The following is a 23,153-nucleotide window of genomic DNA, read 5'->3' as shown; positions in this document are numbered from 1 at the left end:
TTAGAACAAGCCATTCGCCCAGCCGAGCTGCAAGGCAAGTGGTACAAGCTGGTAAGCAGCAAGAAGTTTGATACCAAGCAAGTGAGTACGTCTGAGCTCCCCTGAGTTGTCTGTGCAGTCTACTGAACACAATGTGCTTTCCAGATGGCCCGGTAAGCTGTGCCATTGACTCTGTCAAGAAAATAAGGAAATGAATACAGTGATGTATGCTTCCTTTTAAAGAAAGTCTAAGGCTCCTGCTACTCTCTTGGCTTAGCCATGCTCACAGCCAGGACTGGTTGCTCTTCCCAGCCATTTCTTGAAAAGGTGAGACATCCGTGATTGCGCTTTTTGAGCTCTCACTCCCAAATAATGCCTAAATTCGTTAACCAGCTTCACCTCGGCATGGAACTGGGCAGAGGTCCCACATGTCACGGGCTGCTACCAACCTAGTGATGGGGGAAAGGAGAGACCCTAAACAGTGTCTGCCCAAAAGGAAATGTGTCGTAGTCTGAGTTTGACTCTGGGAGGGGACAGAAATGAGTGAAAGCCACCAAAATCCAGACCCCCTGGACCCTGCTGCTCCCAGGATGGCTGCATTTGCAGGCAATGCAGAATACTCATCTGCAGACTACCCTGAAAGTGAACTAAATATAGAATAACAGGTAATAACAAGAAACTGGGGAGGTTTCTTGCTTTCCAGTTCACTGAGCATCCTGCTTGTGATCAGCCTGCAATGCTGTGCATACAGTAGGATGGTTTCCAGCACTCCTGCTTAGGGCAGGTCCCTCAGTGCAGCTCTCTTGGCCACCAATCAAGCCTTAAAAAAAAAAACCAAAACCCAAGCCAAAAAGATAGTAATTTTAATTTGTGTTAGTGGGAGCTGACTTTCTTGGAAAATCTGGTGTCAGCTGTATATTAGGTATTGCATTACTGCTGTCTGCCTTTTTTTTTCCTCTTGATATAAAGGGATATGTGCTCCCCCAGCGCTGGTGCAGAGGTAATAGGACTACTTGGAGCACAGCATTCCTGGAACATGGTCCAAGCAAGATGTTTGCATTGATAATCCACTGGGGTCCTTCCAGCCTCTAAGTGAAACCAGACAATCTTTTAAGCCATTTGTCAATATACTCACAGTTGTTATTTCTAGCCATTCAGTGCACAAGCAAAGCAGCATCCATCTGCCTTTTTGCTTTTAAAATTCTGGTTTGTGTTACTGTTCAGGGAGGGCTTGGATGTCTGTGGTGGCCCGAAGGTTTAATCCAGAGTGTTGGGCTTGAACTAAAGTCAAAGCCAGGAGACCAGAACATTTTGTGGGCACCTTGGGAAAGGTAGGCCAGAAAACAACCTGAACATAAGCACTGGAAGCAGCTCCAGATTTTTCTGACATGAACAGAGTGTACATTTTAGCTCTGGAACTGAATTCCCTGAAAGCGAAGTGCAGGAGATCTGTGCTCTTTCCTTTCTCACCTCCTCCTAGTTTTAAAGTAAGCTGTAGCAAATCTGAGCAACTACTGAAATCCAGTAAGAATTACAGAAGAGGTAATTTGTGATATATACATGTAGGTCAGTGACAACTCTCTCTCCACAGGCTACCAAATGCTCCATGTTTAGTCTTAACAAGATTTAAGTGATTCCTTTTGGTGTTATCCTTTGGCCTGTATATAGTGATGCTTTTAAATACCTACTAGATTATAAAACGAAATGGCAATGAACTACCAAATGTTTCTTTAGTGTGCACAAATACTTAAAAACTATAATTTTTTTTTTTTTTTTTCTGAGTTGACACTTTCAAAGGCGCCTGTGTTTCCTATAGACCGGCAATTGCGAGTTTCTTGCAGCTAGCTCTGTTGCAGTGGGAGACTGGTGCTGACAGTCCCCAGAGATGCAGCTGAAAATCTGGCCTCCATTTGTAACACGAAATGCCACTGTCAGTTGTTCCATTCCTGGCAATGAGGACAAAATCTTTCTGAAAAAGTTTTGGCGCGGAGCTGGGCGGCTCTCCCAAGCACTCTTGGGGTTGGGGACCACATGCCGGTGGAGGTCAGGGCTGTATCCCACAGCTGGGAAGTCTGCAGCACCGTCGAGCTCCAGTTCATGATTTAGCCTCTGGCCTTGCAAAACTTACAGATGTGCTTAATTTCCTTAAACAAATGCAATGCAATTTGCCTTCAGTGCAAACGCGGGGCTCTCAAAAATATTTAATGGGATGTGAATGGGGCCGGACTGACTTCATCCCTGGGAGTCTGACAGTGGGCGGGAGCCACGACTTGTTGCTGCGCTCTAGGAAATCAGCGTGCGGCTTCCTAGACATATATTTAGTATTTAGTTAGCAAAACCACTAAAAGCCGTTTACTGTTTTTCGTAGAAGCGGTCTCTCCCTTTTCGTGCACGCTTTATCTAGCTGCGCGCAGGGGCCAAGCGACGCTCTCCGCTGCGTGGTGCGAGGGAGGTGGGGGAATCGCTGTCCCTCTCCCCCTGCTCTCCCTCCCCTTCCTTATCCCTCCTGACGTCTGGGAATTGAAATCTCTAATCACGCCGAGGAGCAGACGAGGCGCCAGGGCTGCTTCTCCCACAATTTAAGAATGTAGCTGGATTCGTCGCACCTCCCGACTGATTCCAGGGAAAGCCGTGCCGCTCCACAGAGGTCTGTGGCTCGTTTCCCCTTGGGGCTGGGATCGCAGGGATGCCGAGGAGGGGCTGGGTTGTTTTGGGGCATGCGTGGGTATCGGCGGTGCAGGGAACTTCTGCAGGGTTTTGCTTTCTGGGAAACTTTGGAGCTGGTGCAGCTCGGCTCAGGGCAGCGCTGCCGATGCTGCGCAGGGGCGGCAGGTCTCCTCCTCTTATGGTGAAGTAGCTTCAAGGCTCACATTTGCTGCAGGTCAGCTCTAAATATTGCCAGGATTGCTTTAGCGATTCTTTCGGAGCGACGGCTGTGAGAAATGCGCTTTCTTTGTTGGTTTGTTTTTTTTTTTTTTTTTCCTTCTGTTTTGTGGTTAATAGTATAAAACCTGTGGGAAATTGCTGCCAGAGAGGACAGTACTTGGCAGGGTTTGTTAGCCATGGCAGTTGTCTGGGTGGGTTTTTCCCACCTGGAGGTATGGTGTGGGTCTGCATCAAGCTGACGTTCCTAAGCCTGCCTGGGCTGTGGGGAGCTGCAAAGGCTCAGCCTAGAAGTGAAACTTGTGCCTTACTTTTTTGAGACTGGTGCTAGGATAATTGAGACTTTTTGTTCAATAGTGGAACTGAAATACAGGAGATTTCCAGGAGAGAACAGGAAGGGTTTGATGAATGTGATATTTTTTTTTTTTCAGTCTGTTTTAGGTCCTTTAACTGTCAAAGCACTTGGGGAGTGTGGGACAGATTTATTCCCTGCAGCTGGCTTCCTCGGGCAGGTCGCTGGTCTCTTTTCTGCAGGGCTGTCCCTGGCGCTGCTTGCGTGTCTGGCGGTGAGCAGGCCATGAGGTGACATTGCCTCTGCCAGCACTTCTGTGCAGAGATGGTGATGGCCTCTGGGATGAGGAAATGTCCCCAGACTGTGGCTGTAGCGGGTGGAAGTAATTCACAGTGCCCTCAAATCCCCACTTTAGTTGTGCTGATTTAAACACAGGGCAGGGATTTTTTGCATAGACTTTTTTTTTTTTTTTTCCTTTCATTAAAGTGACTACTTTTAAAATTTCCTGTACAAATAAGGGGATCTCCAACTGCCTTAACCTCCAAATCCCCTCTGAGCACACAGCTGGGGCAAGTGGGAAGTGGTGTCGTGTCCCCCCCCCATTTTCCAGGTCCTGGAAATACTCACCACATGCTCCATGTGTTGCTGTCTCCAAATTCCTTCCCTGGGCAAGTAATGGGAGAGAGGCATCGGCGTGCCGGAGGCTCCCTGCCCGCCAGCAGGTTGATGTCACTGTGGTCCCCTCTGTCCCGGGGTCCAGAGCTCAGCCTGGATGGATGGTGGCACCAGCGAGGGCAGAAACGGATGGGAAGGGACCACGGAGACCCGGAGTGGGGGCTTGGGGTCCGGCAGGTAACCTGCGGAGAGAGAATTCTGCAGGGTGGGAAGAGATAGCTCCTCCAGCCGTGTATTTTCCACCATTTCAGACATTGGTTATTCCTGCTTTACAGGTAGGAAAATGAGAGTCGGAGAAGAGGCAAAATAGCGATGGGTTTGCCTCTGAGCTAGGAAGAAGAGATGAAGTCCCTGCTCCTTGCTTCAGTCGCAGTAAAGATCTACACCCTAGGGACTTACTAGACCCAACCTGGGTTAATATTAAACCCGTCTTTACTGACACAGCAGGGTGGAAGCTCCTGGCTGAATCGGACCCTGCAGTTCGGTGCAGGCTGGAGAAGTCCATGTGTTTATTTCACCGGATTTCGGATCCCGTATAACAAAAAAAATATGTCCTGGTTAACATGAAAAGATCATACAGAATCCACAAACACTTTTGCCGGAGTTTGGCATCCCGTTTGCCAGCAGAGCCACGGGGAAGTTGCAAGGAAATCAAAAGCAGCTTGGTGGCATTGCAAAATGGCACAAATGGACTTTTGATTCAGGGAATTTTTAAAAATGCAGGCTTCTTGCTGTTGTTTGCCACGTGTACCTCTGCAGCCAGGGCAGGCTTTGCTTTTCTTGAGGTGACAGCCAGATTCCTGAAACCCACCTGTAGAATGTTCGCTGTTTTTTATAAGCAATGACTTCATTTTATTAGCGGGAAAGAAAAAAGCAAGTGTTCCCCATGGCTAAGGGCTTCAGTTACACTGCAGTTGTTCCATACAACCTGATCTTCAATCAAAAAAAAAAAAAAAAAAAAAAAAATCACAGACTGAGTAGGGTGGTTAACATCTCCCTGTTATAACTTGTATATTTTTCCATTCATTCTTACAGCAATTTAGAACTGATTTAAACCTCGGGAGATCATGGCTAGGTCACTCAAGTGCATATTTATTTTTCCTTGAAATCACTAAAAAGCTGATGTATTTGAAGGGAAATAGGCATTTGCCAGGAGCCTCTAAATACCTGTCCATCAAAATGAATAGAAGCGAAATGTCACTGCAGACAGCAGCGGAAGAAACTTGTGTATGGTCTGGTTCTGCCAAAAGCAATGAGGCTGAAATGTGTAGCACAAAAATGACAGATGCCAATGATGCGTTGCAAAAGGCCAAGAGCATATGTTTTAAACCTGGTATATTGAGACTGAGAGGAGGGGGAGGCACTGTTCCCATCAGGGTGGTTTTATGCTGATGTAACATTTCTGACCTGTCCTGGTTTTGGCTGGGGTAGAATTAATTTTCTTCCTAGTAGCTGGTATAGTGCTGTGTTTTGGATTTTGTGGTGTTTAGTTGCTGGCTGGGGTTAAACCATGACAGGATCCAAACTGAATAAAACTGAAATCCAGGCCAGCAAAGATAACTGAAGGTGCTCGAGGTCTGTCAGCTGTAGGCTGTCTGCCCTTAGCCCGCCAGCTTTGTCAATGCTGCAGAGGTTATTTCTAAGTCAAACTGATGCTCTGCCGCGATTAAGTCTGTAACTGCGTCTGTTTTCAGTCTGTTCAGGTGAGCAAGTTAAAACAAGGATATCCCAACAAGTCCTGAATGTAACTTCTCGGGAACTCCACTGCAAAATAAGAAATTGTTTCTAAACTGTTGACATATAAACTCAGCTAGGTCTGTGGTATCCCTCCTGCTGCATAATCGCTTTATCACAGTGACCGCAGGGTCATTAAATCTGTGGTGTGAGGAGCTTGTCTGCCAAAGAGTGTTCCTCTAAATGCTTTTCCCCTGATGATCAGTGCATGCATTGCAGGGACGTGAGAAAGGTGCTGTGTGTTTGTATACCTATATTGATTTTGGTCATGATAATCGGAATTAATTACTCCTGTACGATTTAAACCAGAAGTTGTTCTGGAATCTATGTCCGTCCAGTGATTTGGCCAATGTTGCCATGATCAGAGCAGAACGCAGCACCTATTGTACCGCTGTTGAGATTGTCCTACCAAAAGAGCAGTGCCCATCTCCAGGACCAAGCAAGCTGAGAGGAGTGTACTAGGTCAAAGCCTACTCCCCATCAGGTTTATAAAGGCAATTTGGTACTGGTCCAAGTCATTGAACACCTGTATTGGAGAGACCGAGAATATAAAATCATATATAAGAATCGCAGGAAAATTCTTATGTGCTTCTCCATCCACCCTTTCAGTGCTGTCAATGATACACAGAGCTGTAGATCTCAGCTTGTGGTCCCTTAACCGAGAACTGCAAAAAACTGGGTTTTGACGTGGTGAAATGTAATTTTTACTTCTTCCTGATATTTGCCTTTTTGTAGGTCCTGGTCACCATGCTGATTCACACTTGTTTCTTTTTTGCCTGCCTGCCTGTGGTGAGCCATGTGTGGGGACGAGTGGGCCAAGGTAAGGAGCCCTCCTGCCCTTGCTCTGGGTAATTCCCTATGGTTTGGCTGTCGCCTGGGTTAGCCCTTCCCCTTGCCCGAGCCCTTCCCCTTGGCAGTGGCACCGCATGTGAGGGACATTCCCAATCACACGCAGGATTTCAGGGGGCTGCTGTGCTCTGGTGTCTGTTGGTGAAGCTCCAAACAGCCTGTTCCCACACACGAAGAGCAACGGGAGATGAGGGGGCCCGTTTGGGGAGAGTATCTCGATCCCTCCCCACCCTGCAAAGCCTGTCCTCATCACTGGCAGCAGTTCAGCATGCCGCTCCCTCGCACCAGGGATGCATTTCAGCCTGTGTAAAAGCAACGAAGGATGCTTATGTGATCTGCAAATGGAGCTTGACAAATAGGAAGAAAAAGGGTGTTGCTTCTGTTAGTTACTGCGCTCTGAAACTACTGCTTTGGATGTATATGGTGATACGTGGTGCAACATCTGGATAAGAAAGCACTAGGAGCATTCCTCCTGTAACATATAGTGCTCCCATGGTACCAAAAATGACCAGAAAATACCTATAGCACCTCACCATAGCCTTTCTAATGTCGAAGATCCAGCTTTATATTATGTTTGACCAGCACAAAGGTTTCTAGAGAGGTGACGGCACTTCAGAGTTTGCACAGACGTGTCTCCATGCCGTGTATCTTCCAGACCAGCTTCTGCATTTAAGTCTGGGCTTAGCTCCCTATCAGCTGGAGAGCAAGGTTACAGCATCAAATAGCACACATCCAACACAGGGCAGGGAAACAGTGGAGCTTTCATGGCACTGGGGTTCATTTGCATCCAGTACATAATGGCGCTTTAGAGGATGCTGTCCTTTCTGATCTGTCTGGGGACATTCTTGCCTTTTTAGCTTCTGGGCTCCTAGAGTGATGGCCGAGGAGCTGGACCACACTTGGCCAAAAGAAGACAGCTCCATGTTTAATCTAACTATGAATTCCCCTCCTTGTTCCATGATCTCTTACCATTTCTCTTAGGCGTGATTCTGGGATTTGATTTTGCCCCTCACCCCTCTTCCCCATGTTTTCTTTCTTTCTTCCCCTTCAGATTTGCCCGGGGTGAGATGTGAATCTGAGCTTTGTTTCCCCAAAATAGTTATCTGCTTGTTGGGCAGCCTGCAGGAAGTCTTTGCAAGGAAAGGTTAAGGCACAGATGTTGGGCTGAGACAAGCAAGCCCTCACTGCCAGCTCTCGCTGCTTTCTGGGCTGTGACTTCATGGCAAAGATGTCAGGAGATGTCTGGGCATCATGCAAGACCAGATTAGGGATTTGAGGAGTCCTGTGCAACACAGTTTGCTAGCCCTGAGCTGGACACTCCAGGTCACCCTAAGCTTTTTTTATGAATAATGGTAAAGGGAAAGAGATTGGTAACAACTGCAAATGAGGGAGGTGTTTGAGTGCAGATGCTTACAGCGCACAGGCAAAGGATGCGCTTACTCATTGCAAATTAGGGCAGCCTGCTGGAAAGGCAGCTGTAGGTACAGTGTCGGGAAGGAGGGGAAATAAATCTGCTGAGTTGCCATCCGACATCCAGCCAAGTGAAAAGGTTTCGTATGGTGACATTTGTACGACAGTACAGCTATGTTTTACCAAGGAATCATTGATTCAAAGAGTGACATATGAGTTCAGACATCTAGCTGGGGTTTAAAAGATATCTGTGAAATCTGGAGATGATAAGGGAATGTGCTCTTTCTTCTTTTTACCTCCTTGTCTGATTTTATTTTTTTCCTTAGGATTTGTTATTTAGTTTGCTGTTCCCTGCAGCAAATTGATACAAGCTGGTGCCCATGAGTTATGGTCTTGCCAGGAACCGTAGAAAAACAATCAGGTTTTCTTTCTTTTTTTCTCCCCCCCCCGTTTTTTTCTTTCTAAACCCAACTGCTCCTTGGAGATGCCTCTGAAGTGATCTTTCTGCAGAAGTGTGGGATCCATCACCTGGGGAATTTTTGTATTTCTCAGCAGCCCAAGCCTATTGAAGAGCCTCACTGAGCCCTTTTATCTATTTCCCACCCTCCCACGTCAGATGTTTGCACTAAACACACTTGCTGAAAAAAAACATTCTGCATGAAAGCTCCTAGAAGAGTCCTCCAAAATGTGAGGGGTGCAGAGAAAGCCCTCACCTCTATGGTAGGCTGTTTTCCCTGGTTGCAGCAGTATCTATTAAGGCCTTATCTGAGTGCCTGAGAAACTCCTCTTCGCATAGGGTGGGGGCTGCAGATTTGCAGTGACCCGCGGTGGGTTTCGTAGCAGAGGTGCAGGGGGACTGCAGAAGTTTCCATGCAGCGTCAGGGGATGCTGAGGACTTGCATGGGATGGTGAAGGTTTCCTCTGCACTGCAACTGTTCCCATGTCCGTAGAGGAGATGATAGCATATGTGGAGTTTTGTGGGTGCATATACAGAGGGAGGAATTGCCTCCATAACAGCACGGACATGTCTCCTCCTCCCCAGGGTCAGGCCGGCTGAAACTCACTGTCCTTTCGGAAGACAGGCTCCAAATGAAATGGAAAGAGACCGAAGGGAACATCAATGGCTACAAAGTCCGGGTAAAGCCCATGGCAGGTATGTGCTAATGTGTTGGAGGTCAGACCCAGCAGAGATTTGTGTATGAGTGAGGGACTGAGCTCCACCTTTTGACTGGGGGACAACAGGACTTAAGTAAGAACATTATTTAGATCTTAAGGTGATAGAGATGAGGCAGAGGGAATTATCCACTGGTTGCTCTGGTTTCAAGTGTTGATTACCAAGTTCAAAACTTTCCACTGGGCTGTACACACAGCACGGACAAGAAGACTTTCTGGCCACCGTGAGAGCAGTCCGTAGTGCCACGTCAGTGCGGGCACAGTCCCGCTATCACTCATTCACAAGAGGGAGATGACATTCATCCCCCTTCATCCTAGGGGAAAGCCTTAGGCAGAAAGTGTTCTTTTTCGGGACTGTGTAAGGAAAAAAAGATGAGGAAAGGTTCATTGTCTGGAAGTCCTTGATCCCATGTGTGTGTGTGGGGCTGAGCCCCCTGGCTCCTTGCCCCGGCTGAGCTCCAGCTCTCCGACTTTGGACACTGAACCTGGTGGTGTTGGAAGGACACGACGTTCCTCGGTGGGGAGCAATGGTTGGAGGCAACCTTAGTCTTGGCTGGCATTTGGTTTTCGGTTGCTGCCGCTCTCCCAGCGAGCCGGAGAAGGGAGCTGCCAGGCAGGAGTGCGTGTAGCAGAGCTCTTGTGATCATACACCCGCTTTTAGCTCAGCCCCCACCTGTTTCCCAAGCTGGAGCAGGAGGTTTCTCATTCCTTCCCTGCCCTGCTCCTCCCTGGGCCTCAGCTCCCCGAAGAACGATGAGCATCCCGGGAATGCAGGGAATCCCCGCTAGCGCTCCGGCACATGCCTGAGGCTTTCCCTCTGCGTAGGCTGGGGAGCTCCGTCTCCGGTCTCCAGCCCTAGGCATGAGCGCAGGGATGGCTGGGTCAGAAACGCATCCACGTCCATAATTTAAATCTTGTAGACCAGAGGTTTTTAGGGAGCTAGTTTGCCTCTCTCCCTTTGTTTTGTGTAGCACGGAGATCCTGGTGCAGCACTGGCTGCTGCTTTGCAGAGCTGCCTTGCTTTACCTGCTGGATGCTGTGCCAGCACAGAAATGCCCCAATTCCTGGCTGGTTGAGGCATCACAGCCCCAGGACAGGTCCCACAGCCCCAGGACAGGTCCCACAGCCCCAAGATATGACTGGAGGTGTCTGGAGGCAGTGCCGGCCCCAGAAATGAGCTGTCTCCTTGCAGAGAGCAGCTGCCCTTGGGAGAGATGGGGCTTGCAGAGACAGCACAGCGAGAGCGGCTGGGATAAGTAAGAGGAGTCCCAAGTGCTAGGGATGACCTCCAAAACCACCAAGCCACTTCCTCACTTTCTCATGTATGACCTCAAGCACATCAACTGGTTGGGTGTTTTCATAAGCAGTATTTACTAGTAACTGCCCAGTCTTTACTGTCTTTAGACTAGCTTTTCACGCAGCAACTGAGAAACTGGTGATAGCTGCACTAATGCTGGATGGGAGCTGGTTTTCCATTTTGGGCATGTATCAGGGATTTAAAAAAACCCAGACCTTCTCAACTTTGGATTGGGAAAAAGAGTAAAAATCAGAGATTCACGGAATAAATAATAAAAAAAAAAAGAGTTGACTGAGGTCCCTAGGCAGACATTCCTTGCATTTCAGCTGTGCTTTTGCTACTGTCAGCTTAAATTTAAGTTCTAACAGTCTCTGAACTGTGGTTTCATCCCACCTCAGGGGACTCGGAGCAAGAAGTCATGCTGAAAACCAAGACTCCCAAAGCCACAGTGGGGGGGCTGAGCCCTACCAAGGAATACACGCTGCAGGTCTATGTGCTCAACGGCTCCCAGGAAGCCCTGTTTGCCAAGAGGAAATTTGTGAGTAAGTAGAGAGCACTACATTTTACCATTCAGAGAGCTTCCAAGGTTCTTGGAGATGTGGCTCCGAAGAGCTCATCCTCCAGTGTATGCCCTGTAGACTATGCCGCAATCACAGAGCCTGTTATTATTTTGGTAGAAAGGTTAGAAAGGGGGATGGTGAAGACCCAGGAGATGAAGGATGGACTGTGACTCACAGACCTGTCTAGATTGACTCTTTCTCCCTGTTTTTGGTTTTCCTACAGTAGAGGAGCTAAAAAATGCATCCCAGACTAGAAATAACCGAAGAAACTCAGGAGCTGCTTCAGGAAAGAATCTCACCTCTTCGGGGAGCTCAGCAGCCGAGCACAGCGGGGTGGCAGAGGCCACCCCACCACCCCTGAATGCTGTCTTGACACAGCCAGGTGGGTGCACAGCTGTCCCTGAAACCAATCCCACCCTGCCCCTGCAACCCCTACTTCATCAGGGACATTCATTCAGTGAGACATGCTAGCCCAGTCTCATCCCTTGCGTGCCTCTCTGAACCACAAGAACACAGTAAGCAACGTAAACCTATTTGCCCCTCGTGCCAGCCAAACTGTCCAGCCTGACAAAGCACATCCATGCATTCCTGGGGGTGACAGGTATTCAAATTAAGCAGCTAGAGTCAAATCCTTCAAATGAGAGCGGATCCTTTGAGAACAAGCTGCTCCCAAAGGACTGGGGCTAATGATGCCTGATTTCCTAGGCTGCAGATGGTCTACAAGAAGGTGTGAGCTCTCCCCTATGGCTGGGGACTGCATATAACTGCATAGATTCTCGTGTGTCTACCAACAAGGTTTGCATGGGTTCAAAAAAGCATTTATACATGTTGATGGAAGAAAGATCCATCAGGGCCATTACACAAAAAGACTGACAGTAACATAGGATGTGTCTGAGTCACACATTGCTGAGCTCTGGAGAGTACCTTGGGTATCAGGTGCCATGGTATGTTTTCCCTTGTTTATATTTTAGAAACATTCCTTATTTTTCATCAGCAAAGATAATGGCAAGGACAAACTTTTGATGTGATCCATTACTGACATTATTATTAACTCATGAGTCCGCCTGCAGCCCTCTCAGAGAGGCATGAACGGAGATTGTCTTCTCTGCCTAACCACCCATTTGCAAAAGGTTGTAGGACTTTTATCCTCCCTGAGCCCCCTACACCTCTGTCAAATGTGGCTGAAATCAGCTGACGACTGCAGCAGGTTGCATGGGGATAATACAGCTAGGGAAAATGGTTTTTTTTCTCTCTGGAGCACAGCAAAGGACAAAGCTGAAAAGAAAAGGCAGAAAGGGACTCAGCCCAAGGGCTCAGGAGAAACCACAAGAAACCAGCCCAGTTTGGAGGCCAGCGTGACAGGAGCAACACCAACAACCACAAGATCATCCCAGCGCACTCCTGCAAACTCGGAGCGAGAGTCTCTAGGAAAAGAAAAACCCACAAAGGATTCATTGAGGCGAGGTGAGAGGGGTTTCAAACACGTCTTGCTCCTTCTTCCCCACTGTTTTCTGTAAAGCTCATTGAATACAAGCCTTCCATCCCACCCTCTGTCAGCAAGATTTTCAAGAGTACAGATGCTGCTCATAGTGCTTTTAATTGCTAGGTCATGCTTTGAGGAACTGTCAGGAATCACTGGAGAAGTTTGGAGTTCTGCAGAACATCACAGATTTTAAAGCAAACTGGAACTAGGCCAAAAATTCCTTCCAGACGGTTTAATTTATTGATTTGCCACTATTCTCTCTATTCATGTTGCCAACTCCTCCTGCTTCTGACAGATCCATGTAAGAGTTTGTATTCTTCAACAGACTTCCTAGCCATGGACATTCCCAAGCCTTCAGAAGGAGAGGAGCACATAAGTGATGTTCATTACCCAACCTGCTCCACCTTCTGGACTTGTTCTTCATGTTTCACAGATAACTGATCCATGATGATCATTCAGATTCACCAGATGAGACTATGGCAGGGCAGATGGCTCACAGCACTGTTGAAGTGGTGGGAATGGGATTGGCCAGAGCATCCTCATTTTGTCCCTTGAGATCAATAGGAATCCATGGCTGTGAAAAGAGATAGGAGAGTAACTCTTTGCAGCCCACTGAATCTTGATGGGATCATCTATTTCCCTCCACCAAAGATGAAAGATCCCCCATCCAAAAATTATTCAGGGAAAATGCATTCAATCAGCAACATGCCCTGTCTTATCCTCTGTTAAGCTGCAGGTCTGGGGTGGGGAGAAAGGCAGGGCTTGAGTATCTGTGATGCCAGCAGGTTTTTACGGAGAGATTGGATTTAATATAAAGCCACAAAATAATTATAGCCCACAGGGGATTTTGTGATGGAATGGAATTAAGCAATCACCTGCAATTCTTGGAGACTTAGGCTAGATAAAAGGGAAGCGCTGGGCTGGGGCTGAGACATAATGGAGCTGACAGCTTGCAGAGAGCAGTGTTTGGGTTAGGCACAGACTTCTTGACAGCTTTAACCCATTCTTTGCAGAAATGCAGCTGCACACCATTCAATTTCTTGGTACTGAGATGGGTTACCCTTAGCCATGTGGTTTTCCCAAGATGCTGGGATGTGTCAGGCTGGCAGATGGTCCAATCCACCACCCAGACAAGGCCCTTCACTGCAGATTTTCTTTTTATCTTAAAACTGAAGCAGTTTTTCCTCCTTTACAATTGTTTCTCTCAATATCAAACCTTATACACTCCAGGTTCCCAGTTTCAGTGCAACACATCTGCAATGACTGATATCGTCCTGCTTGTGGATGGATCCTGGAGCATCGGACGCAACAATTTCAAGCTCATTAAGGAGTTTCTGAGCAATTTGATTTCCCCATTCAGTATTGCCCAAGACAAGATAAGAGTAGGTAGGACACTTTCCTGTTTCCTGACCTTGGGAAGTCTGTGTTTGAAGGAGCCTTGTGGTTATGTGCTCCTCTAAGGAGCTTTTATTCCTTTAGGGTGGTGTCCTGCTTGCTGCTCTTGACAACTTTTCCCACCTGGTAGCAAGCCCTGGCCTCTAGTGGCTGTAATAGTGAACAGAAGCAATATTTTCTGGGCAGCACCAGGTCAGGTGTTGGTGCTGAGATGCGTTTGGGATTTGCTACCTACCTCTGACGAGGTGCTCAGCCTCCACAGCACTGCACAGACAGATGCGGTGGCAATGCCATGCTGGAGTTGCTTTAAGTTCAGCTAAGAACGGCGCTGCTTCCAGCTCTGAGCGATGCTAACACTGGACAGTCTGTACGTGAAACAGGACAGCGTAAATCCTTCCCACTCCTTGCAGCTGACTAGTTTGAAGCCGATTAACATCAAGACCTTATCAAATATTTCAGAGCATTACTTCAAGGGCAAGTCCCACTGTACCCAGTGGGGTCTGAGGCATCACCTTGCTGCCAGCATGACAAGGACCATGCAGAGAAGTGGAGCTAGAAACTGAATCTGCTCACCACCACTCCCTTTCATTATTTTATGGCATCCTCCATGGCAAGCCTGACACCACCTCCCCAAAACGGGTCTCCTCTTGCAGCTTACCTTGGCTTGCATGATGCCCATAGCTCTTACCTTCCCCAGGGCTGTCCCAGTACAGCAGCGATCCCCGCACAGAGTGGGATCTGAGCACTTACTCTACAAGGGACCAGGTGCTGGAGGCCGTGAGGAATTTGCGGTACAAGGGCGGCAACACCTTCACAGGTAACTCCATCTCGCAGGTCTCCGCTAAATGATCTGTGTGGCTGCAGTGGGGGAGGCTGTTCCTGTGGGATGACATCCGTGGGGGCCAAAGCCACTGGGGAGCAGAGAAAAGAGTAAAGGCGGGGGGGTTGTCTGTGCTGTAGCACACCATCCATCTCTGCTCCTCCCCAGGTCTGGCACTGACCCACGTCCTGGAGCAGAATCTGAAACCAGATGCTGGTGCCCGGCTGGAAGCCGTGAAGTTGGTAATACTCCTGACTGATGGAAAATCCCAGGATGATGCCAACCTGGCTGCTCAGACCTTGAAAAACCTGGGCATAGAGATATTTGCCATTGGTAAGATCACAGCCATCGATAAGCCGTAGGACAAAGCCAACCTACTTTTGATCTTCTTCAAATTGAAGGTTATATTCCCTCAACTTTGATAGAAGCAACCTGGGTCTGTAAAACTAAGGTAGTGGGTAAGAACTCATTACATTGTGGCTAAGATGAAAATTAACTCATTTATTCAGCACAGGCAGTGTCTTCAAAGGGTATTTTGTTTGTTTAGAAAAAACATTCATTCACATGAGAGATTTCACACCTCCCATCTAAAGACCTTTGTAAGCCTCAGAGACCTGTGCCATGACAACAATATTCTCAGCTGTGGAATTAGGCAACAGAACATTGTGTTGGGGAGAGCAGGAGACCTCCTTTACAATTACTGCCTCTCACAACTTCCCATTTCTCTGAATAATAATGTTATCTGTTCTTCACTATCCAGCAGCAATAATGAGACACAAAATGGCCTTGAGCAGCTCTGTCCTTGATGACTACATGAGTCTGCTAGAGACTAACACATGAGCAATGAAGTAACATAGAAAACTCTCCTAAAATTGCAGTCCCCAAAACTTTAAGTGCTAATTTATGTCGGGAACACACAAGCAAACGTTTATTGCGTAGGGTTATGTAGCTAAGTGGCTGGCACTGTGATTCCTTTCATGGAATGAGCGGAGCTGCTGAGCCTCAGCTGTATCTTGTGCGGCACAACAGACTAACATCTGTGTACCTGAAATCACTTGGAGATCTGTCCCTGGCTGGGGTCTTTGCCTTTCCTCTCTGGTTAGAGGAAGATCATGTTGTTTGGTCCTTAGACATCAGGACCTGAGTATTAAACTCAATAGCACCTTGGTTCTCACTGCAAGAACAAGGGAGAAGGAGGCTAGCAAGGCTGTTACAGTAATGGTCTTGGTCTTGAGAAACCAGGTGGGGTCCCCGTCTGGCAATGGTACTGCTTGGGCAATATTAGGGCAACCTTGAGCCTAGCACTGGGAAGCAAAATCAGTTGTATGCTGTGGAGCTTGGTCTGCAGAGGGTTAATGAGGATGGGGAGCAGAGGGATAGGAGTGGAGGATGCTCTGTGATGGTGGGGTTCTGCTAAATAAACGGTCTGATTTTTGCTCAGCCCTGACACTCTTGAAATGCAATGTGATGTTCTGATGAAAAACAGACTCTCTGTGGGGAGCGCTGGCACCTCATAGATATAAAATTGTTGTTTATTCATTCACTCCTTCCCTCATTTATGCCAACTGCCTCTTAGGGTGAAAAAATATCTGCCTTCCTGGTAGCAAACCCTGCAAGTGATGAGGAGGCAGGAAAACAGGAGGATTCACTGGACTGTCTCCAGGCCACAAAAGACCTTCTGAGCCCACAGAGCTGAAAGCCCTTCCCAGGCTGGACTGGGGCTGTTGCTGCAGGGAAGCCCAAGGCCATTCTCAGTCACCACCACCCCACTGGAATGACTGGGAGGCTCTGCTTGGAGAGCAGGACGATGGTGGACCCATCCTGCCCCTGAACAAACAACACAGAAGCAGGATGCAGAAGCTGCTCCTCTCTGGGGAGTTTTCTCAGTCTCGTTCTCTGCTCTGGTTGCAGGGGTGAAGAACGCGGACGAGGCAGAGCTGAAGCAGGTGGCCTCGGAGCCTCTGGAGCTCACCGTGTACAATGTGCTGGATTTCCCACTGCTGAGCTCTCTAGTTGGCAGGCTCACCCGGGTCCTGTGCACCAGGATCAAAGAGAAGAGCAACAAGGAAAACGCAGGTGAAGTGAAACCTCCTCAGTGAGGGCTGAGCTTCCTTCTGCTCACCATCCACCTTCCTTGCCATCAGGACCGACCCTTTCTCGTACCTTTCCCTCCATGAGCTCCACCACCCTGTCAGCACCATCTAACTCTTCTCCTCCAGTGCTGATGTCCTTGCTCAGCCCTCTTGCTGTCCGACAACGGTCCTTGCCATGTCAATGTGTTGGCCAGTTTCTTCTGTGATCGTTGTCTTCTACAAGACCCTCTGGATGCAGTTCTTCCACTCTCACTCTACCGCAGACTCCCTGCTGTCTCTAACTTGTCACAGAGAGAAGTTACCTGTAGATGTTTCCATTCTGATGCTCTTGGTTTAGTTATCTGCTTTTGGCCTGTGAGCCAATACAGGCAACAGCCATTCCTACCAGGGGTTTGGATAACTCTTGGTGGATATAATCACCTAATGACAGTATCTACCATTGTAGGGAAGACGGGACTTCTTTTCCCTCTTTCATTATCATATGGTGTGATAAATGTGTTGTAACCATCTCCCTTTCTAAGTTTCTTCCAACCAAGAGGAGGCAGAAAAAGCAGAAGAGCTAATCTGAGAATATATTAGGGAGAGTGTATGGAGGAAATGTGGAGGTAGGAAGAGGACATGAAAAAACATCTAAACATATTTTTTTTCTCCACACTTTACTTTAAATGATGGCTCTCCAAGGCATTTTCAAGTTAAAACCAAACAGCCAGTTTCTTTCCTTTGCTGGAGAGCAGCTTGCATGATGAACAAGAGAGTGAAGAACCACTCCAGATGTTAGCTTAGATCCTCAGGAGAAATATCGTGTACATATTTCCATCTGTCTCTGCTCTAAGATTGGCCTAAGGAGAATGGGAGAGTCTAACTTTCAAGCATACTTATATTTTAATGCTCTGGAGTTTCATATAAATAAATTGATTCAGCCTTATTAATTTGTACTTGTTTGATATAATTAGACATTTTTCAAAGGTGCAGATTAGGCTAAAGACAGGCTGCTCAAAAAAGAAACCAAAATAACTTCTGCTTGGTCATTTTGAGAAATTTTCATGATTGAGGAAAGCTGGGTCATCTTTTGGATACACGCAAAAATGCAGACTTGTATTGAAAAAGTATTCCCAGCACCAAGCAAAACACACAGCATGTTCTCTGTATGCCCAGTTTTTAAATATTTATTTCAGAGCAGTTTGGAACAGTTTCTATAGGGAAGGAGACTGTAACTTGATTTGAAAAATGTCACTCATATTTATGAGCTAGAAAGAACATTTGGCATGAGAAGTCTGAATATAAGAAAGTAACTCTGGTTTTAATTCCTAGGCAGCACTGTGAAAGATATCCCTGTGAACATGGGTCCCCAGCTGAGCCCAACTGACCTTAAAATATCAGCTGTGACCTCTAAGAGCATGTACTTGACCTGGAGTCCTCCTCTGAGACCACCAAAGAAATACCGGATTGTGTATTATCCATCTAAGGGTGGTATCCCCAAAGAGGTGAGAGACCTTTCTCACATCTGAGACTGCGGTATCTTCCAGGTGGTGGCTGGGAATTTAAGTAGACTTGAGTAGATAAAAAGATGAGGGTAGAGGTACAGTTCTTGTGGGACATCAGCTAAAGCCAGAGGTGAAATTAAATGCACAATGAGCGTAAGTGTGATCAGCTGATGGGATGACAAGACAGAAGAAGAAATGGGGTAAATATCATCTTGCTAGAAATACTGCAAGCCATGCTGACACCAATTTTTCTCTTACGGAGTGTCATCCCCTCCCTAAAACATCTGTTTTGACTCAAAGAGGACACTGAGGCACACAGAGCTGTCCAAGGATGCTCATCTGTGATGGATACAACTTAGAAAAGCAAATCCAATTTGTTGATGGATTTACTTTGATTTCAGTGAGAGCATGATTAGAGTCTTTTGCTTTGTGTTTGCACAGATCCCAGCCTTAGAGGAATGCTTATTGCCTCTTACCTCTCTATTCTGGGGAGATGCTAGCTGGCACAAAATTCAGAGGGCAACTGGACTTCATGTTTCTGGGCATAGCTCTGCCACAAAGAAGCCACGCTTGCTAGGGAAGGCCGGTTCAGCCATTCCCTTGCTAAAGAGCGGCTAGCACCTCCCTGTCTTGACAGCCCTCCTTTGTGCTTTCAGGTGCTTTTAGATGGAGCAGTCTCCTCTTTGCGGCTTTCCAATTTGACCTCGCACACGGAGTATCTGGTGTCGGTGTTTCCTATTTACGACACAGTTGTTGGGGATGGGCTGAGAGGCGTCACCTCCACATGTAGGTCGTGAGTAGAGACAATTATGCCGATGCATGGTTATGATAGGTGAAAAAAGCTCCTTTGCGACCTTCTCAGTCTGGAGCCTGACATTGCATTTTTCCTTCTTCCTCAAGATCAGTCTGTCTACAGCTATCTCCATCTGTGGAGCTGTTCAGAACTTGACCAGACAAGACCCTGAGCAGCCTGCTCTTTGAGCAGCAGGTTGGACCAGAGACCTCAGGGGTCCCTTTCCACCTACGTCGTTCTGCAAAGGAGACCACTGACGTGGCAGTAACACACCATGCTAGAAATAGCTTGCAACCCCTTGCTACTTTTTTATCCTTGGGCTCCAAGTAAATTCAACCTATTGTCTATAAAGTGGCTGCTCCACTGTTAGATGTTGGGGTAGATGTCCACCAGCTTGCAGTAGCTGTTGCAAAGCCAGGTCTCCTCTAGGTTTTGAGGTGTCACAGACCTCATACACTGAAGATATCTTTCTGCCTTGTTTTTCCCTGCAGTGCCTTTGTCTTCCCCTCGCTCCCTGCGCGTCTCTGAGCTGAGCCACAACAGTATCAGGCTGAGCTGGAAGGCAGCCCAGGGAGCCACGCAGTACCTGGTGCTCTGCTCCGCAGCCCCCGATGGAGCAGAGGACTATACAACGGAGGTAGAGTTCGTGAGAATAATGATAATATTGTTTTTTCACTGTCTGGGCTGAGTTTCGTTCTAGTTCTAACTTTTGTGAATTGGTATCATGTGTTTAAAAAAAAAAAGTGTCAGGGTTTTTGCCAGCAACATCTTTCATGGCAGATTTTTTTTTTTTTTTATGGGGTATCTGAAAGCAATTTATAACTGTGAGGTTTTCACGTGGGAAATTAAGGCATAGGGAGAGAACTGACTGCCTCACGGGGCCCTGGAAATCCAGGCACTGAACTCACATCTTTGCAGCCCCAAGTGTAACTGCTGTATCCTTGAGGCTGTACATTAATGTCTTGACTGTGTTTGTCTTAAAATGTTAATTGCAAATTTGTTAGGGCAGTTTTCAATGACCTCTAAAACCAGACCTACGACACTGCATAAGAATAAAACAACACGCGATGAATGGAAAATCCTTAAAAACAGCTAAGAACCCTTTGTCATGTGTGCATTTTAATGAGTTATCTGGAGTACCTGTAGGCTGAGGATATGAATTTAAAAAAAAACCAAACAGTGGGGGGGACATGTATTGGCTCTTTGACTCAGATTCCCCCCCGCCCCCCCCGAATGCACAGCAATAGGAGCAATTGCAGGACAGTTTTCAAAACAAAATAATTAATGCTTATATTCTGCTTTCAGTGCATAACTGTGGGGTTTTTTTAAAGATTCAGAACATTTGAAGAGAGACCAACATTTAAAATTATATTTTAGCCTGTTATAACATTTCTGCAGTTACCTGACCTACTCACTGTAAGATTGCGATGCTCTAAGGCTAGGGGATGTCTACAAAACCAGCATTAAAATGTTCCCAGCCTTTTATCAAAGTGTGCTCCGTTGCGTGCGGACTCCTAAAAGTCTCTGGGGCACATTTCTGCAGCGAGCAGGCTGTAGGAGGAGAGCTGTGGCTGTGCTGCGTTAGCGGCAGGTGGCAGCAAGCCGGCTGCTATGGGTCTGCTTGCAGCTCTTCTGCAAGAGTTTTCCATGTGTCTGAGCAAAATGGGATCACCTTTCTCACATGCCCACTGATCCAACCCAGAACAAGAACAGCAGCATCATTTTTGTATAAGAGACTTACGCCTCTGCACACCAGGGTAGGAGGAGGTGATGTGTACCCCTCAAACGTGCTCGGTGTCCCTTGGGAAGAGAGGCAAAGCACTGACTGCTGTAGAGCACCGACCCAAGCGGTGAAGTCCCAAAGTGGAGAAGTCCCCTTGGTGTAACCCAAGGGACCTTGGCCTGTGTCTCTGTAAGGTCTTGCTCTGTTGCGAGCATTGGCAGGTACCCTAGAGCTGAAGGGTACCCCAAAATGTCTCTCTGTTGACAGGTGAAGGTGGCCCAGCCTGAGGTCCTACTGGACGGGCTGTCACCCAGCACGGAGTATTCTGTCGCAGTGTACGCCATGTACGGGGAAGATGCGAGTGATCCAGCCAGCATCCAGGAAACCACCCGTAAGTGCTGCGACTGCTTACTGAGTTGTTATTAAACACTTAAGGCAGGGGAGACTAAAAGTGTTAAATGAGGTGCTTCCCATATTGTGCATGTGGCTTGTAAACACCCTGCCTCTTCCCTGCCTGATCTTAAGCGAATGTTGGTCCCCGAGGGGATCTCTAATTACATGGTGAGCTGTGAAAAAGGACTGATTTTCCCCTGGTAAAAAAGGACTCCTGAAAGAGCTGTTCCCTGAGGTCTTTGCTGTCTGGGGAGAAAAAAGGAATTATTTGGCTGTTTCTTCACCTAAAGCCCAGGTAGCCTTTCATGACATCCCTGAGGCATGTGTGGTAGTGACATAAAGAGAATATTTTCCCACATGGTGAATGAGTCTCTTAGTTCAAGGTGGGGTCATCTAAGAGCAGCAGGAGGTAACCGATGGCATTGCCATTGTGCAGCCTGTGAAAAACTCGGAGTGCTGTCACTAACTGTTGTTGCAGTGGCCTTGAGTCCTCCCAGATACCTGAGCTTCTCCGAGCTCAGCCATGCGTCTGTTCGAGTCAGCTGGGAGGCTGCGTCTCCAGCTGTGAAAGCTCACCATGTCACCTATGTTTCTAGCAGAGGGAGCAACGCTGGGGAGGTGAGTCCTCAAGGGGCTGGTGGAAGGAAAAGAAACTTGGGAGGTCAGATACTGCCTTGTTCTCCTTCAGCTGCATGGTTCAGGGAGGGCTTATCTGCTGGCAGTGTTTTAACTCTGAAATAGGCACTTTTGATGCGGTTGCCACCTATGTGTTAACCCCTCTGCAGCTGTAGTCATGCTCCTCTCCAAATCATAGAATCATAGAATAGTTTGGGTTGGAATGGACCTTTAAAGGGCATCTAGTACAACCCCCTTGAAATGAGCAGAGACATCTTCAACTCGATCAGGTTACTCAGAGCCCCGTCCAACCTGTCCTTGAATGTGTCCAGGGATGGGGCATCTACCACCTCTCTGGGCAACCTGTTCCCATGTTTCACCACCCTCATCATAAAAAATTTATTCCTTGTATCTAGCCTGGATCTCCCCTCCTTTAGTTTAAAACCATTACCCCTTATCCTATCGCAACAGGCCCTACTAAAAGGTCTGTCCCCATCTTTCTTATAAGCGCCCTTGAATTATTGAAAGATTGCAATAAGGTCTCCCTGGAGCCTTCTCTTCTCCAGGCTGAACAACCCCAACTCTCTCAGCCTTTCTCATACAATACTCATACAACTCCTCCACTGCAGGTAGAGGTTCCTGGTACTGCAACATCCACTGTCCTGAGACCTTTGTCCTCCCTCACCCAATACTTCATCAGTGTCAGATCGACGTATGATGAAGGGGACTCCTTTCCAATTACTGGCAATGTTACCACTTGTAAGTAGGGAATGGAAATGCTTTTGGTCCCAGTAACAGGTGACCAAATTGGCTTGTGTGTGTCTGAACTGGGATGTTTTGAAGACTGGTTCCAGCAGCTCATGACCAAAAACCTTGCACAAAACCCAGATGACTGTCACTCTTTGTGTGTGGAATATGTCCAACTGTGTTATGTTTAAAATGAGGTGGAAGGAATAAAGGAAGGAAGCAAATGAATAAAAAGCATGCTGTATCACTAACCTCTGTGTCCTTGAGAGCCCTCCTAGCCTTCTCCCCTTTACAATACCAGCGTGATATGTGTCCTCTCCACAAATGCGATAATCCTCCTTAATTAGGGTTTTAAAAATAATTTACCCCTCTCTGTCCTGATGGCTGTTGTCATATGGGTCTGAAGAAGTGAAAGACAGGCTGGTCTCAGACATCTGCTTGGTAGATGTTTTGCTCCCCAACCATCTGCTCCCCACCTTGGCTCTGACGAGGCGCTGTCAGTGCCCGCACTTCAGCTTATTTTCCTTCTGCATCCCTCAGTAAAGGTCCCCCCGCCACATGCATTGAAGGTTACCGAGCTCTCTGGGAACAGCCTCCGACTGCAGTGGGAAGCTGTCGCTGCCTCCGATGTGGTTGTCTATCAGATCAAATGGAGCACAGTTGGTGGAGAGAAGCCTCAAGAGGTATGGACCCACACGCAGCTCTGGGGAGGCTGGGTTGGCTTTGTGCCTGCTTGATGGCTCTGAACTTACCTG

At 47.5% G+C, this 23,153-nt stretch overlaps 1 protein-coding gene across 4 annotated transcripts in view; it reads left to right on the top strand.

Moving 5' to 3' along the window:
• The first annotated feature begins 532 nt into the window (after window positions 1-532).
• Window positions 533-23,153, top strand: part of COL20A1 (collagen type XX alpha 1 chain) — a 54,352-nt gene continuing 31,731 nt past the window's right edge. The window contains exons 1-17 of one of the 4 annotated variants that reach the window (XM_030007798.2): window positions 533-644; window positions 6,299-6,383; window positions 8,865-8,975; window positions 10,691-10,834; window positions 11,076-11,234; window positions 12,116-12,316; window positions 13,566-13,721; window positions 14,428-14,547; window positions 14,719-14,883; window positions 16,462-16,626; window positions 17,955-18,127; window positions 18,784-18,913; window positions 19,412-19,557; window positions 20,911-21,034; window positions 21,515-21,654; window positions 22,281-22,410; window positions 22,939-23,081. In XM_030007798.2, the coding sequence (XP_029863658.1) occupies window positions 6,311-6,383; window positions 8,865-8,975; window positions 10,691-10,834; window positions 11,076-11,234; window positions 12,116-12,316; window positions 13,566-13,721; window positions 14,428-14,547; window positions 14,719-14,883; window positions 16,462-16,626; window positions 17,955-18,127; window positions 18,784-18,913; window positions 19,412-19,557; window positions 20,911-21,034; window positions 21,515-21,654; window positions 22,281-22,410; window positions 22,939-23,081 (2,280 nt within the window). In that variant the 5' untranslated portion in view covers window positions 533-644; window positions 6,299-6,310. Of the gene's footprint in view, window positions 645-2,397; window positions 2,627-6,298; window positions 6,384-8,864; window positions 8,976-10,690; window positions 10,835-11,075; window positions 11,235-12,115; window positions 12,317-13,565; window positions 13,722-14,427; window positions 14,548-14,718; window positions 14,884-16,461; window positions 16,627-17,954; window positions 18,128-18,783; window positions 18,914-19,411; window positions 19,558-20,910; window positions 21,035-21,514; window positions 21,655-22,280; window positions 22,411-22,938; window positions 23,082-23,153 lie in introns of those variants that run through there. The other 3 variants (XM_041122147.1, XM_030007799.1, XM_030007797.2) reach the window with 3 other exon arrangements.

This window comes from Aquila chrysaetos, chromosome 3 (genome assembly GCF_900496995.4).
Source record: "Aquila chrysaetos chrysaetos chromosome 3, bAquChr1.4, whole genome shotgun sequence".
Taxonomy (NCBI): Eukaryota; Metazoa; Chordata; class Aves; order Accipitriformes; family Accipitridae; genus Aquila; species Aquila chrysaetos.
This window is presented reverse-complemented; position numbering and strand designations above follow the sequence as displayed.